Source organism: Ornithorhynchus anatinus, chromosome 4 (assembly GCF_004115215.2).
Source record: "Ornithorhynchus anatinus isolate Pmale09 chromosome 4, mOrnAna1.pri.v4, whole genome shotgun sequence".
Classification (NCBI taxonomy): domain Eukaryota; kingdom Metazoa; phylum Chordata; class Mammalia; order Monotremata; family Ornithorhynchidae; genus Ornithorhynchus; species Ornithorhynchus anatinus.
The window spans coordinates 59,293,359-59,310,835 of NC_041731.1; the positions used below are offsets into that span (position 1 = coordinate 59,293,359).

General features: G+C 47.0%; 1 protein-coding gene across 1 annotated transcript in view; it reads left to right on the top strand.

Annotated features, from left to right (window-relative positions):
• Window positions 1-17,477, top strand: part of PTDSS1 (phosphatidylserine synthase 1) — a 66,372-nt gene that overhangs the window by 17,244 nt on the left and 31,651 nt on the right. The window contains exons 2-3 of the mRNA XM_029063898.1: window positions 953-1,044; window positions 14,184-14,228. Of these exons, the coding sequence (XP_028919731.1) occupies window positions 953-1,044; window positions 14,184-14,228 (137 nt within the window). The remainder of the gene's footprint in view (window positions 1-952; window positions 1,045-14,183; window positions 14,229-17,477) is intronic.

The window sequence follows — 17,477 nt, forward strand, 5'->3', positions numbered from 1 at the left end:
GGCAAGAAGGAGACCATTGCTGACCTCCAAGGGGGCAGTTTTCGGGGGATTGAAAGGGGCAGAAGCCAGATGGGAGGGGGGTTTGAGGAGAGAATCGGTTGAGAGGAAGTAGAGGCAGCTCAAAGAGTTTAGAGAGGAATGGTAGGAGGGAGATGGGGCGAAAACTAGAGGAAACCGTGAGGTCAAGGGAGGGTTTTTTTTAAGCTAAGGGGAGACATGCGTGTGTTTGAAAATAGTGGGGAAAAAGCCGTTAGAAACTGGAAAGTTGGAGACTGCTTTCAACCTGATTACCTTGTATACCCCAGCAGTTGGAACAGTGCTTGGCACATAGTAAGAGCTTAAATACCATAATTATTAATTATTACTATTAAGATGGTGTTCAGGGAGGGAGGAAGGAAGGGGACAAGAGTTTCGGTGGGGTGTAAAGGGATGGGATCAGAGGCACAGGTGGAGGGTTAGAGTTTGAGAGGACAGGGGAGAGCTCCTCTTGAAATACTGCTGGAAAAGACGGGAGAGTCGAAGAAGGGGCAAGAGGAGGGAGGGCCCGGAAAGAAGCAGGGGAGATTTGAGGGCGATCACAACTGATGTTTTTAATTTTATCTGTGAATTTCGTGCTGGATCACTGCGGGGAAGGAATGGGGCTTTGAGGGAGATGGGGTTTTGAGGAAGGAGTTAACCTTTTCAAGGCCCTAAATATCGCAGCAAAGTGATCTTTTTCCACTGGACTCCTTTTCACGGTTTGTTTTTGTTCACCATCACAGTTACCACTGATTGATTTTTTTTATTATCTGGGATACTCTCTGTGGGTATCCCCAGATAACTGGAGTAGAGCAGCATGTAAACTTTTTAAACATAAAAATTGTATCTCCTCAATATAATCTAGAGGTAGAGGAGAAAACTTGTCCTTGAGAAGGAACAGAATAATAAGTTGCTCCTGTCTTTATATTTTCAGGGATGATTCTGTCCAAGAAGATAATATTTGGAAGGGCGTCCTGTCTGTAATTTTCTTCTTTTTAATCATCAGCGTTTTAGCTTTTCCCAATGGTAAGTGACTTGATGCTTTATCTCATTTCATTCATGCATAATGTCTTTCCAGTATTTATACGGGCAGCGTATTCTAAAGAATGGAGTCAGAAGATCTGTGTTCTATTTTTGGTTCTGAGGAACCAGGTGCCAAAATACTTCTTTAGGCTTTAGTTTCTCCAATTTCAAGATCAAAATAGTACTAAGGGTTATTGAGGGGAGTATCCAGACAACTTTTTTGTTTTTTTTAATATAGTACTAAAGTGCTTACTGTGTGCCAAGCACTGAACTATGCACTGGGAAAGATGTAAGCTAATCAGGTTGGGCACAGTCCAAGTCCCACGTGGGACTCACAGTCTTAATCTCTATTTCACAGATGAGGTAACTGAGGCACAGAGAAGTTAAGTGACTTGCCCAAGACCACCCAGTGGACAAGTGTCAGAGCTGGGATTAGAACCCAGGTTCTTCTGACTCCTAGGCCTATGTTCTGTCCATTAGGCCATGCTGCTTCCCAAGATTTGCTTTTTAAAAGCGATGTTGTATTCAGTTCACTGCTAATTATGCTTTTAGAACACACTGTACAAATAAATCAGCTGAAAATTCCTGGTAGTAGCTTGATTGGGGCTTTCAGCATTTTTCAAATTGTGATCATCTGTTGTCGTCCTGTCCCAAGCACTTAGTACTGGCTTCTACACTTTAATAAGCACTCAGTAAATATCATTGATCGATACAAAGTGCCTTATTCTTTCATCTGTGGAATTTCCTGAAGCGGGTTTCAACCTGTCTCTCCCTCTTTGAAAATGTAACAGTGGAGAAAAAGGGATTGAGTTACCTGGGGAGTCAACAGAAGAGCGACGAGCTTTTTCAATAGGCAAATAATCGGTCCGTAACCTCTTCCTCTATGCTGTAAGCTCAATGTGGGCGGGAAATGTGCCTGTTTACTGTTATGTTGTACTCTCCAAAGCGCTTAGTACAGTGCTCTGCACACAGTAAATGCTAAATAAGTATGATTGAATGAATGTACAGATGCAAAGCATTACTTGGGGGAGTGGGGTGAGGCGGGAGGTAGGCATTTTAAATTTCTGTGAGCAGCCATCTTAGAGGAGTTCTAGCCGGATCCTGAAGCTTGGGCTTTAATAAGAATTGATTTCCTAATATATGCAAATTGATGACTTTTAGGATAATTCACTTTCCTTTTAGTAGTTTGGAGTATTTTTCTTTGATTTCCGGTGGGCATCCCACTGTTCCCTATAAAAGTCTTCTTACACCTCTCCTTAAAATGACTTTAAAAATCGGATATTTCTGTCATTCTGAGATCTGAAATTCTATTTCTGTGTTTCTCTGTTTCCTCCGGACTGTAAACTCGTGGTGAGCAGGGACTATATCTACCAACTCTGTTACACTTTTGTATTGTCCTCTCCCACGCATTTAGTAGAGTGTTCTGCACACACTCTGCAACACTCTGCGCTCAATAAATACGATGGATCGGTTCCTTTCGGCAAATCTCAGCCTCCTGAAGATGGAGCTTTGAAAGCAGACGAAAGAGCCCTCAGACTTTTGACGGTTTTGTGGAAAAGGTTTCCTAAAGCCATGGTGGCATCGTCCTCTGGCTGGGAGCCAGATGGCAGTCTTGGAGCCCAACCAGAAGTCTTGCTAACTGATAGATATTAGCCTCTTGGCAGTCAGCATTCCCAGGCCTCCTCGCCAAGTTCCTGTCATCCTCCTCCAACCTCTCTATTCCCTGAGTAACAGAGGTGGATAGCCCCCCAGCTCAAGGGATTTCAGAAGAAAACTTCCTCCAACTCAGAGGATTTGAAATGTCTGCCTGATAGGATGTTCCCGAGAATCTCTGCCTTGTATAACCAGAAACCCCTTCAGCGTGGCTCAGTGGAAAAGAGCCTAGGCTTCGGAGTCAGAGGTCATGAGTTCGACTCCCGGCTCTGCCACTTGTCAGCTGTGTGACTGTGGGCAAGTCACTTCACTTCTCTGTGCCTCAGTTCCCTCATCTGTAAAATGGGGATGAAGACTGTGAGCCTCACGTGGGACAATCTGATTACCCTGTATCTCCCCCAGCGCTTAGAACAGTGCTCGGCACCTAGTAAGCGCTTAACAAATACCACCATTATTATTATTATTACCCGGCATCCCATGAGAAAGATTTACTGAAAATACAGGGAGAACTTAATGAAATAACATTTCCACCTGAGGGCTGTCGTTGACCTAGGCTTTGGTCGTGGATCTGCGACCGTTGGGCTTCTAGTATTCTCCCCACCCTCAGCACTTATGTACATACCTATAAATTATCCTATGAATTATGCATTTATATTAATGTCTGTCTTCCCCTCGAGACATTAGCTTGTTGTTGGCAGAGTTCCTCCCTTCAAACTCTGTTGTGATAATTATAAGAATAATTGTGGAATTTGTAAAGCATTTACTATGTGCCAGGCACTGTACTAAGCGCTGGGGTAGTTACAAGAAAATCAGGTTGGACACAGTTCCTGTCCCACATGGAGCTCTCAGTCTTAATCTCCATTTTACAGATGAGGTAACAGGCCCAGAGAGGTTGAGAGGCTCTCCCAGGGCCATATAGCAGACAAGTGACAGAGCCAGGATTAGAACTCAGATCCTTCCAAGCACCTAGTGCTGACACAAATGTCATTGTGGGTCAAGAGAAGGTCAGGGTCCCTGAGTGGGAGGGACAGTGTCAGGGGTAAGCCCAGACCCATCTTCCTGTGACTTCCTCTTCTTAGTGATTGACAGATTGGTTGGTTGTAAAGAACTGTTCTCTTCTATTCTTGGCACCCTGAAGGCATACACCGTGTCGAAGAAAGGGATGGTTTCTCTCCTGGTATCGGGGACAAAATTTTCCAAGAGCTTAATGCAGTATGAAACACAGGTGAATCTGGATTTTGGCTTCTTTTTCCTAGTTCTCTTGCAGTTTAACCAAGAATGTGCAGGACAGGGGAATGTAAAATGATCATCAGAAAAGAGGGGTAACGAAGAGGTTTGTACCGTAATTCAACTCTGCCGCTAACTTGAGGTCACCGGGGCTCAGAGCCAAAAAGGGGTTTGCGTGTCAGAAACAATGTCTGGCTTCTGTGTCTCCTCTTTAACCTCACTAACTTTAACTTAACACTTTTCACCCTTCTAACTCAACCTCTCTTATCCCTCATATGTCTCCAGTTTGCCTTCGGTGCTACCGCAGTCACCATATTCTCAATTCCCCCTGTCTCTGGCTAGCTCGCCCTTTCAGGACTCCCTGCTGCTCTCCCACTCCTAGACGGGAAAGCACATGCCCTCAGCTCCACCCTGTCCACCAACCTCAACCCTTTCCCCCCATCCCTTTTTTGTCTTCCTACTTCTCCACTCCCCCAGCCCTGATTGACTGCCACATGTGGCTTCCTGCGCTCCTGCTTCCACCCGGCTGAACACAGCTGGTGGAAATCCAAGCTCCAGGCCAACATCTGAGAAGGAGCGGGCCGAGAAGTAGGACGAGAACCAGCTTAGCACGGTCAGCCAAACCGAGGCCTGATCGTATTTCAGCAAGGAAGGGTCATCCACAGTGTCAGAACCGGCCGAGGGGTCAGGGAAAGTCACTCATCAACTCCACCGTTCTTTCCTCACTGATTCACAGGCCCACAGACCCCGCTAGAAGCAGCATGGAGTAGTGGGTAAAGTACCTTCTGGGAGTCAGAAGGTCATGGGTTTTAATTCTGGTGCTGCCGCTTGGCTTCTGTGTGACATCGGGCAAGTCACTTAACTTCTCTGGGCCTCAGTTACCTCATGTGTAAAATGGGGATTGAGACTATGAGCCCCATGCGGGACGGGGACTGTGTCCAACACAATTTGCTTGTGCCCACCCCAGCTCTTAGTACAGTGCCTGGCACCTAGGAAGCGCTCAACAGATGCCATAATTATAATTATTATTTTTAGTAAACCTGCAATTCCCTTCCGAATCCCTCAGCCTCTCCCATCACCCCCAGTGATCTTCCCCAAATCTGCCCATCACTCCCTCAGAACTCTTCTTCATCCTTCTCCTGCTTCCCGAACTGTTTCTTAAAAGGTCTCCCCCTGCTCTCTAAATCCACCCCCTCTACCTGCACCTCTGACCTTCTCTGACAAAAGGGACAGGGGAGAGAGGGGATTGAGGTGGGTGATCAGGGCGGAGTTGAGGGTAGGTGCTTTCACATTCAGGCCTGGGAGAGCTGGCAGGGAATGTTTCCGTTTATTGCTGTATTGTACCTGTTCTGGGCAGCAGCGGCATGGGAAAGAGTCAGAGGCGGATGATCAAGTGATCAAAACGGCGATCAAAGACGACGGCAGAGATTCAGGTTTTTTACTGCAAGGAAGAAGGCAATAGTAATAATCCACGTTCATGTCTTTATCAAGAAAACTCTATGGATATATAAACCAGAATAACTTTGAGGCAGAAGATGGGACGGTCTGGAAAGGGTGTGTCCACGGAGTCGCTGTGGATCAGAAACGATTTGACAGCATTTAAAGAGGACTCTCCCAAGCACTGAGTACAGTGCTCTGCACACAGTAAGCGCTCAATAAATAGGATTGACTGGGTGAGCTAGCCAGAGATATGGGGAGTGGATCGAGAATTCGGGGGTTGTAGGAGCCTTGAGACTGAATTTGAGACACGACAGGGGTAGGTGAGATTGAAGGTTGAAGAATGGTAAATCGGCACTGCTGAGTTTAAAGAGGAGACATTATTTCAAACTGAGGTGTGGCTGAGGTGGGGGTGAAGCAGGAGGTTGGCGGAGAGATGTATCGAAATACTTTTTAACTCTCTTTCTCCATACCGGCCCCCAGGCCCCCTCCCCACCCCCATGCCCTTCCAGGATCATGTCACAAAATATCTGAGGGAATTCTTCCCCAACTCACTAGCCTCCTTTCCTGTTTCCCAACCTTAACCTGTGATTGGCTTCATTCCAGGTGCAGGCACCCGATACTTAATCCAATTAGCCTTCCCCTAGGGAGGGGGTTTTCTCCTCTTCCAGAAGCTGCTAATTTCTCCCTCGTCCTTTTAAGTGCGGGGCTGGTTTGTGTGAGCATCCCACCTGCGCACACCTCAAATTCAGCGTGCCTAAAGTAGAACTGTTACTCATTCTTCCGTAACCGTTCGTCCTCTTAGCCTTCCCGTCTCAGTTACTAATACCCACCCCATCCCGTCGTAGAAGCTGACAACCTTAGCATCGTTCTTGACTCACCGCTGCCTTTCAACTCTCACGTCGGCAGCTGCCAAATCCTGCCGGTTCGTGGTCCAAGACATTTCCCGGATCGGCCCCCTCCCTCTCCATCCAAGCAGCTAACATTCACTTATTCATTCAGTTATATTTATTGAGCGCTTACTGTGGGCGTTTTACTGTAATAAGCACTTGGAAAGTACAATTCAGCAATAGAGAGACAGTCCCTGCCCATGCCGGGCTTAAAGTCTAGAAGGAGGGAGACAGACATCAAAACAACTAAATGGGCATCAACCACTCCAGCCATCTTGTGTCTAGACTATTGTTATCGCCCTCCATCTTGTCTTCCCTGCCTCAGGCCGCTTTCCCCCCCCGTTCCAATCTGTGTCCCAAGCTGCTCCCCGGATCAACTTCTTGAAGTTCGCCCAGGCCACACTTCCTCTTTCCAGCCCAGAAAGTACTCGACCTGCGGTAGCTATATGAGCTGCCCTCCGTTTCCCTTGCTCTCGACCTCCAAGGTCCAGCCCTACGGGAGGGACATTGCCGCTCCCCTCTGTCAGTCTGTCGTATCTGTTGAGCGCTTAATGTGTGCAGACTGAGCTTCCCCTTTTCCCTCTGCTCCCTCTGCTCCCTCTCTGCTTCACCTCCCCTCAGCTAAGCCCCCTTTCCCTCCCATTCCCTCTGCTCCTCCCGCTCTCCCTTCCCCTCCCCTCAGCACTGTGCTCATTTGTATATATTTTTATTACCTTATTTATTTTGTTAATGAGGTTTACATCCCTTTGATTGTGATTAAGTTGTCTTGTTTTTGTCCGTCTGTCTCCCCCGATCAGACTGTAAGCCCGTCAGTGGGCAGGGACTGTCTCTATCTGTTGCCGAATTGTCCATTCCAAACGCTTAGTACAGTGCTGTGCACGTAGTAAGCGCTCAATAAATACTGTTGAATGAATGAATGCTGAGTACTGTACTGAGCACTTGGGAGTACAATATAACAGACACATTCCCTGCCCACAAAGAGCTTACAGTCTAGAGCCCCTGTGACACTGGGGCTCCCAGCGGCTCCTGCTCCAGCTTAGGAAAAGCCTGAACCGTTGGATAATAATAATAATGTTGGTATTTGTTAAGCGCTTACTACGTGCCGAGCACTGTTCTAAGCGCCGGGGTAGACACAGGGGAATCAGGTTGTCCCACGTGGGGCTCACAGTCTTCATCCCCATTTTACAGATGAGGTAACTGAGGCGCCGAGAAGTTAAGTGACTTGCCCAAAGTCACACAGCTGACAAGTGGCAGAGCCGGGGTTCGAACCCATGACCTCCGACTCCAAAGCCCGTGCTCTTTCCAGCGAGCCACGGGATGTGAGGGATCTTCCGGTGCCACAGCTGTGTCTTCTGTAACATTGTTGGTCTGTCCTGTGAAGAGCCTCCTGCAAGAGATGTGATTTTTAGGAGGGCTCTGGAGATGCGGAGAGTGGCGGTCTGTCAGATCTGAAGGGGGAAGGAATTGCGGGGCGGGGAGAGGGTGTGGACAAGGGTCGGCAGCGAGGTAGACAAGATCAAGGTGCAGAGAGAGAGTAGTTGGCATTAGAGGAGCGAAGCGTGCGGGTTGGATTGTAGCAGATGAGGGAGATGTTGCGTTGTAGAAGGTTAGGGAGTTGAGGTAGGGGGAGAATCGGTGGAGGGCTTTAAAGCCTCAGGAGAGGACGTCTGCTTGATGCCGAAGTGGCTGGGCAACCATTGGAGGTTTCTGTTCTCTCTCAAGCGGCTAGTACAGTACTCTGCACCCAGTAAACACTCACTAAAATTCATCCATTCATTCAGCGTGTGCAGAACGCTGTACTGTATTACTGTACTGAGTGCTTCGGAAAGTACAATACAGCCATAAAATGTAACATTCCCTTACCACAGCAAGCCTAGGGAAGCAGAGTGGTCAAGCGGAAAGAGCACGGGCCTGGGAGTCAGAGGATCTGGGTTCTAATCCGGCTCCTCCACTTGTGTGCTGTTTGACCTCGGGCAGAGCCCCTAACTCTTCCGTGCCTCCGTTACCTTATCTGTAAAATGGGGATTGAGACGGTGATCCTCAAGGGGGACATGGACTGTGTCCCACCTGATCAGCTCGTATCTATACCGGAGCTTAGTTCAGTACCTGGCACATAGTAAGAGCTCCACAAATGCCATTAAAAAGAAATATTCCATTAATTGATCGATCTGAAGAGCGGGGAGATTCGAAGCTTAGTTCAGTACCTGGCACCTAGTAAGAGCTTCACGGATGCTATTAAAAAGAAATATTCCATTAATTGATTGATCTGAAGAGTGGGGAGATTCGGCTAATCAGTTCTTTAGAAAAATGACCCAGACAGCAAAGTGAACTGTAACAATAATAATAATTATGGTACTTCGTAAAGTGTTTACTATGTACCAAGAACTGTTCTAAGTTCTGGGATAGATACAAGTTAATCAGGTTGGATACGGTCCCTGTCCCACATTGGGCTCACACTCTTAATCCCCATTTTACAGATGAGGTTACTGAGGCGCAGGGAAATGAAGTGACTTGTCCAAGGTCACACAGCAGACATGTGGTGGAGCCAGGATTATAGACAGGAGGCAGGGAGGTCAGCAGGGAAGCTGATGTAGTAGTCAAGGTAGGGTATCATCATCGTCATCCAAAAGAAACTCCAGTGCTACTGTTGTCTCTGGCTACTGACTCCAGGGGCGGCGGGAATCCCGGGATGGGGTGGGTTCAGCAATGGTGACGGCTGACAGAGGTTCTCTTCATTTATTCATTCCATCATATTTATTGAGCGCTTACTGTGTGTGGAACACTGTACTAAGCGCTTGGGCGAGTGCGATATGACAGTGAACAGAGACATCCCCTGACCACAGCGAGGATATATTCTAGTTTTTTAGACTCCAGTCTTCTTGCCGTGCTGGTGCTGCCTCCTCTTCCTGGGGAGGATTTCTAATAATAACAACAATAATAATAATTGTGGTATTAATAATAATGTTGATATTTGTTAAGCGCTTACTATGTGCAGAGCACTGTTCTAAGCACTGGGGGAGATACAGGGTAATCAGGTTGTCCCATGTGAGGCTCACAGTTAATCCCCATTTTACACCTGAGGGAAGCGAGGCAAAGAGAAGTGAAGTGACTTGCCCACAGTCACACAGCTGACAAGTGGCAGAGCTGGGATTCGAACTCATGACCTCTGACTTCCAAGCCCGTGCTCTTTCCACTGACCCACGCTGCTTCTCATTAATTGCTTACTATGTGCCAAGTATTAAGTGCTTACTATGTGCCAAGTGCTGAACTCAGCGCTGGGGGTTGATACAAGCAAATCGGGTTGGACCCAGTCCCTGTCCAACATGGGGCTCACGGTCTCAATCCTCATTTTACAAATGAGGTAACTGAGGTACAGAGATGTGAAGTGACTTGCCCACGGTCACACAGCAGCCATATGGCGGAGCCGGGATTAGAGCCCATGACCTTAGCTGAATCCACTACACCATGAGGCTTAGAGAAGCAGCGTGGCTCAGTGGAAAGAGCCCGGGCTTGGGAGTCAGAGGTCATGGGTTCGAATCCCGGCTCTGCCACTTGTCAGCTGTGTGACCGTGGGCCAGTAAGTCACTTAGCTTCTCAGTGCCTCAGCTACCTCATCTGTAAAATGGGGATGAAGACGCTGAGCCTCACGAGGGACAACCTGATTACCCTGTATCTACCCCAGCGCTTAGAACAGCGCTCTGCACATAGTAAGCACTTAACAGATACTAATATTATTATTATTACTACGAGCCTGGGCTCGAGTGGCCAAAGATAATGATGCGAATGGGTGTTTGCCTTTGACTCCTTTAGCTTATTTCCTAACTCCAGGTCCAAGTTGCTAACTGGAAGTAAATGCGAAGCCACTGTAGTCAGAGGTGGGTATTTCAGCATTCTCTGGCCAACCGATCCATTAGAGTTAATGATCTGCCCTGTTGTACTTCAGCCAATACTTCTTGAGGAGCTTCAGTGGTAATTTGAGTCAAACTATGCCAGCAGGGCAGTAACAAAGGAATATGTTGAGAGAAGCAGCGCGGTCTAGGGGAAAGATTACGGGACTGGGTGGCAGAGGCCTCGGCCAGTTACTTGCTTTGTGGCGCCGGGCAACTCGTCTGTGCCTCAGCTGCGTCAGTTGTAAAATGGGGATTAAGTCCTTCTCCCTCCAATGTAAATCCCAGCTCTGCCACTTGTCAGCTGTGTGACTGTGGGCAAGTCACTTCACTTCTCTGTGCCTCAGTGACCTCATCTGTAAAATGGGGATGCAGACTGTGAACCTCACGTGGGACAACCTGATGGCCCTGTACCTACCCCAGCGCTTAGAACAGTGCTCTGCACGTAGTAAGCGCTTAACAAATACCAACGTTATTATTATTATTATTAAACTGGAAGCCCCTTGTAGGGCAGGGGCTGTATCCAATCTGATAACCTTGTATCAACCCCCGAGCTTAGAAAAAGTGCTTGACACACATTAAACGAGGCAGAAACACCTAACTGAAGCTGTCTTTGACACTGTCGACCATCCCCTTCACCTCCACACTTTATCTCATCTTGGCTTCACGGACTCCGTCCCCTCCCGGTTCTCCTCTTATCTCTTTGGCCGCTCATTCTCGGTCTCCTACGCGGGCTCCTTCTCCCCATCCCATCCTCTAACTGTAGAGGTTCCTCAGGGGTCATTTCTTGGCCCCCTTCTGTTCTCCATCTACACTCACTCCCTCGGCGAACTCATCCGCTCCCACGGCTTCAACTATCATCTCTAAGCAGATGACACCCAGATCTACATCTCCTCCCCTGTTCTCTCCCCCTCCCTCCAGGCTCGTATCTTCTGCCTTCAGGACGTCTCCACCTGGATGTCTGCCCGCCACCTAAACTCAACATGCCCAAGACTGAGCTCCTTATCTTCCTTCCCAAACCCTGTCCTCTCTTTGACTTCCCTGTCGCTGTGTATGGTACGACCATCCTTCCCGTCTCACAGGCCCGCAACCTTGATGTCGTCCTTGACTCGGCTCTCTCATTCTCCCCAAACATCCAATCCGTCACCATCACCTGCCGGTCTCACCTTCACAATATCGCCAAGATCCGCCCTTTCCTCTCCGTCCAAACTGCTACCGTGCTGGTCCAAGCTTTCATAATATCCCGACTGGATTATAGTGTCAGCCTCCTCTCTTATCTCCCTTCCTCCCGTCTCTCCCCACGCTAGTCTATTCTTCATTCCGCTGCCCAGATCATCTTCCTTCAGAATCGCTCTGGGCATGTCACTCCTCTCCTCAAAAACCTCCAGTGGTTGCCCATCAACCTTCGTATGAAACAAAAACTCCTCACTCTTGGCTTCAAAGCTCTCCATCCCCTTGCCCCCTCTTACCTCACCTCCCTTCTCTCTTTCTACTGCCCCCCCCCCCCCCCCCGCACGCTCCGCTCCTCTGCCGCTCAGCTCCTCACGGTCCCCCGTTCACACCTATCCCGCCGTCGACCCCTGGGCCACGTCCTCCCGCCGTCTTGGAACGCTCTCCCTCCTCACCTCCGCCAAACTTACTCTCTTCCCCTCTTCAAAGCCCTACTGAGAACTCACCTCCTCCGAGAGGCCTTCCCAGACTGAGCCCTCCCTTCTCTCCCCCCTCTGCTCTTCCCCCTTCCCCTCCCCCCAGCACTGTGCATATTTGTATATATTATTTTTACTTTATTTTGTTAGATGTGTATATATCTATGATTCTATTTATCCTGATGATATCTACGCCACACTACATGTTTTGTTTTGTTCTGTTTTGTTTTATTGTCTGTCTGCCCCGTTTAGACTGTGAGCCCGTTATTGGGCAGGGATTGTCTCTGTCGGTCGCCGAATTGTACATTGCAAGCACTTAGTACAGTCTCTGCACATAGTAAGTGCTCAATAAATACAATTGAATGGATGAATGAATAAACTCTTCTGAGAAGAGGCCGTGTTCTATCCAATGAATCGGTTGTATTTATTGAGCGCTTAGTGTGTGCAAGGGCACTTTACCAAGTGCTTGGGAGAGTACAATATAACAATATAACATAATAGAAACGTCACATACCGTTTTTAAGAAGCACAGCTGTCTTAGTGAAGAAACAGTTGAAGTGCTTTTAGATTATGGATCCCCAAATATAGTTTATTTATTCTTATTTAAATAGAACTGTGATGGTTCAAGGAAGAAAGCAACGGTTTAGAGTAGCAGGATGGAAGAGGTTTTGCATGAAGACAGACTAAAAAGATTTTGACTCTTCAGCCTAGAAAAGCGAAGACTGAGAAGGGCCATGATTTGAGGTTTACAGATCATGAAGAAGGTGCCAGGATGAAGAGGGTTGTGGGATTTGGTGAAAAATATCACCAGCGCCAAGAGACCCTCACCAAGGTAGATCTCATATGCAACCTGAAGTGGAAGATTCACAAGAACCCGAGGGAAAATCTTTTTCACACAGTAGCTGGTAAGCGTGAAGAATTCGTAGTTATGGAAATCACTGGGTGGTATTTCTCGAAGCTTACTCTGCGCAGAGCTCTGGACTCTTTCAAGTGCTTAGGAGTGTACAACAGAGTGGTATGGGCAGAGAATATCGGCAACTTCAAGAAGGATTTCACTGAATCCCTCATCTTGCAGTTGATTGAAGGCCCAGGAGGGCAGCAATCACACTATTCCTCCGAGGATTCTCTGTATCTGAGGCAGGGTATTGCCCCACTTGGACCACGTCTCTTTCCCAATATGTTCCAAAGTTCTCACTTACCCTCTAGACTGTAAGCCCGTTGTGGGCAGGGAACGTGTCTGCCAACTCCGTTGTATTCTCCCAAGCGCCTAGCACACGGTAAGCGCTGGCTCTGCCACTTGTCAGCTGTGTGACTGTGGGCAAGTCACTTCACTTCTGTGTGCCTCAGTTCCCTCATGTGTAAAATGGGGATTAACTGTGAGCCTCACGTGGGACGACCTGATGACCCTGTATCTACCGCAGCACTCAGAACAGTGCTCTGCACATAGTAAGCGCTTAACAAATACCAACATTATTAAATACCATTGATGATGACGTACCTCATAATGCATGAGAAGCAGTGTGGCTCAGTGGAAAGAGCCCGGGTTTGAGAGTCAGAGGTCAGTCATAGATTCGAGTCCCTGCTCTGCCGCTTGTCAGCTGTGTGACTGTCAGCAAGTCACTTCACTTCTCTGTGCCTCAGTTCCCTCATCTGTAAAATGGGGATTAAGACTGTGAGCCTCACGTGGGACAACCTGATTACCCTGTATCTACCCCAGCACTTAGAACAGTGCTCTGCACATAGTAAGCACTTAACAAATACTAACATTATTATTATTATTAATGCATGTGAGGACAAATGAGGTCCTGCTGGTGAAGCCCTTCAGTGAAAATTTTCATCTGGTGGTACAGTCAATCAATCAGTGGTATTTACTGAGGGCTTACTGTGTGCGGAGCGCTGTACTTAGCACTTGGGAGAGTGCAACATAATTTGAAGACACATTTCCTACCCACAACAAATTAAATTTCTTTTTCCTTATGATTATTATTGTTAATAATAATAATATTTGTTAAGCACTTACTCCGTGCCAGGCACTGTTTTAAACACTGGGGTAGATACAAGATAATCAAGTTGGGCACAGTCTCTGTTCCACATAGTGCTCACAGTCTTAATCCTCATTTTACAGATGAGGGAAGCAAGGCACAGAGAAGGGAAGTAACTCGCCCAAGGTCTCACAGACAAGTGGCAGAGCCTGGATTATCCCATGACCTTCTGACTCTCAGGCGCATTCTCTGTCCACTAGGCCATGCTGCTTCTCTTAATGTGCGAAACAGGTTTAAACGGTCACTATTTATGCTTGAAGCAACCCCAGTGTAGCACTGACATGATTATATTTCCCCATCTCCATCCACCCCCCAGTCATAATTAACTCACTCTCATTTAATTACCGTTTCTACCCACAGGTCCGTTTACCCGGCCTCATCCAGCTTTATGGCGAATGGTTTTTGGTAAGTGAGGAATTTTTGTTGTCTTTCATAAAGTGTATGTTGATGGCTAAACGTCTTATATTTATTCCATTCATTATGTGTTCTGTGTAGTCTTTATATGTACACTTTATGTACAAAAAAAACCATACGCGCGCGCACACACACACATACATATATATGTATATATATGTACACGCATATATATTTTTTTGCCAGGAACAGTGTACATTTATTATGTTTTCTGTGTAGGCTTTATATGTACTCTTTATATACAAAAAAATACATACGCACACAAATACATATATTCATATATATATACATATATATGCACACACTTATATATATATTTTTTGCCAGGAACAGTGTACATTTGCAAATATGGCATAACAAGAGAAAGTGCCGAGAGAGAAAACTGATGAATACTCTGTGTAGTAGAGATGATATCAATCCGTGGCATTTATTGAGCACTTCCTGTGCGCAGAGCACTCTACTAAGTGTCTGGGAGAGTACAATACAACAGAGTTGGTAAAGACTTTCCCTGTCCACAGCAAACTTACAGTCTAGCGAGGGAGACAGATATTAATATGTATTGCCCATTTCCAGTGCAAAATGCCAACAATGTGAAGGGCAAATGTCTAGTTGCTATTAAGCTGCCTCTGGTGATGCCAACAGAGTGAGGTCAAAGGAACCAAGCTCCAGAGGTACCGAAATCTTGGGTTTCCCGATGCGTTCATGAGCACAGATTCAGAGGCTTCTACACACACACACACACACACACACGCAATCCTCCAAAGTCAGAATTGAAAATAAATCACCTCTCCCAGATGTCAGGGTTGCGAAACAAGAAGGAAGGTGGAAAAAGCACTGCCTTGTTTTCTTCCGGCTAAATTTGAAATGAATCAGTCAGTCGTATTTATTAAGCGCTTTCCGTGTGCAGAGCACTGTACTGAGCCCTTGGGAGAGTACAGTGTAACAGACACATTCCCTACCCACGACTAGTTTACAGTTTAGACTGCGGGGAGCCAGACGTTAATAGAGATAAATGTTACAGATATGTACATAAGTGCTTTGGGGGTGGGAAGGGGGATGAATAAAGGGAGCAAGTCAGGGTGATGCAGAAGGGGGTGGGAGAAGAGGAAAGGAGGTCTAGGCATCATCTTTGACAAGGACAATAACAGGGAGAGGGCTTGATCCCAGGGCTGGCACCTGCAGACTGGGTATTTTTAAGTGCTTGAGCAGAAGGGGTGCCAGAATGAAGAGTCATTTCAACAAAAAGGGAAAGCAACCTCAGTGAAAGGGAAGCAGGGATAGGCTGGAACTTCCTGTTTGCTTCTCTCCCCTCTCCCTCCTGAGATGTCTTAGGAAAACTTCTTAATTTTTTAGTGCTATTCCTGCAATATTTTTCCTGCTGGAGGTGGTAACTCATGGTGAGTTGACGGTGCGTTCTTTTCTGAACCAACCATTTGCATAATTAGCAAATTAATCTATGCTTTCTGCCTGTAACTTCAGAGAGGGAGAGGGTCCCCTTTCACCATTTAACTATTAATAATAATAATAATAATATTGGTATTTGTTAAGCGCTTACTATGTGCAGAGCACTGTTCTGAGCGCTGCGGTAGATACAGGGAAATCAGGTTGTCCCACATGAGGCTCACAGTCTTCATCCCCGTTTTACAGATGAGGGAACTGAGGCACAGGGAAGTGAAGTGACTTGCCCACAGTCACACAGCTGACAGGTGGCAGAGTTGGGATTCGAACCCATGACCTCTGACTCCCAAACCCGGGCTCTTTCCACTGAGCCACGCTGTTGATTCAAAGAGATCATCAGGGGCAAGTTCTGGGGAATCTTTCCATCCTAACAAAATGACATTGAAAATTGTAGGAAAAGCATAGTGCACAGGAGCAACAGATGGATCCTTGATCCTCAACGCAGAGGCATAGGCTAGAGGAAAGAGCACGGGCCTGGGAGTCAGAAGACATGGGTTCTAATCCTGGCTCTGCCACATGTCCGCTGTGTGACCTTGGGCCACTCACTTCACTTCTCTGAGCCTCAGTGACCTCATCTGTAAAATGGGAATCGAGATTGTGAGCCCCACGTGGGACAGGGACTGTGACCAACCTAATTCCCTTGAGTCTGCCCCAGTCCTAAGAACAGTGCTTGGCGTATAGTAAGGGCATAACAAATTCCACAATTATTATCATTATCATAAGGGAGAGCGCACCTCACCTTCAAAGCGGTTGAGCGGTTCCCAGTCCACATGGACTGCGCTCTCCTAAGCACTTAGTATAGTGCTCTGCACACAGTAAGCGCTCAGTAAATGCAGTGGAATGAATCTGACCCTGAATCTGTGCCGGTATTTATGGCAGTACAGACCAGTCCTTTTTTTGGAGCTGCTCTAGCTGGTGGGAATGACAGGCTGTATTGGCTTGAAAGCTCCCGCCTCAGAGACAGCAACGTCCAAACCCCCCCCCCCCCCCCCCCCCCGTTTAAGCACCGACTTTAATTACATCTACCTCAGGAGCAAGGGATGGGGCGGGGCGGAGGGGCAGAAATGTAAATTGTCTTTTCAAGCGGCTGTGCATTCTAAGAGAAGCAACTGGAGCCTCCTGTTTGGGAAAGATTGGACTGTTCTTATCTAAGAATCTTAGTGTTGATGGAGCGCATTTTGATGCATTCTGAGTTGGTAGGCGTGAGACAGTTGTGCTCTCTGCAAGTCCAACGTTTTCTAATTTAGGGAAATCGATTTATGCTTTAAATTAACTTGAGTGAATCTCTTCTGGTTAGTAAATTCGTTAAGCGATAAACTGAGACATTTTTACAGGTGATTTGCCACCTCCTAAAGCAGTCTTCAAAGGGAATTTTATAGTTTTATTATACTAGCTGGATACACATAAATGTGGGCCACATAAAATATTTATCTTTTGCTCTGGGTCACTGCCTTCTCACTGTTTTATAAGTGCGCTGTTCTCTGATAACGTAAGGGTTTCGTTCTTGACAGAGGTTGAAGGACTCAGACGTGGACGGCCACCCTCAAGCACGTGACCTCTCCTTCCGACATAATGTTGCATTTTGTCTCCAGACCTGCACTGTGGGAAGAACATTCCGTATTTCTCCAACAGTGCCCTAGCCAAAATGTTTAGTGAAAACACATTCTGGCAGAATTTACTGAATTAGTAAAACAGAAAGTTCCCCTTTTGTGGTGGTTGAAACCCCATTTTTTTTTTTTAATTGGCAAGGGACTTAGTGATTTTTTGAGAATTGGGTGTGTT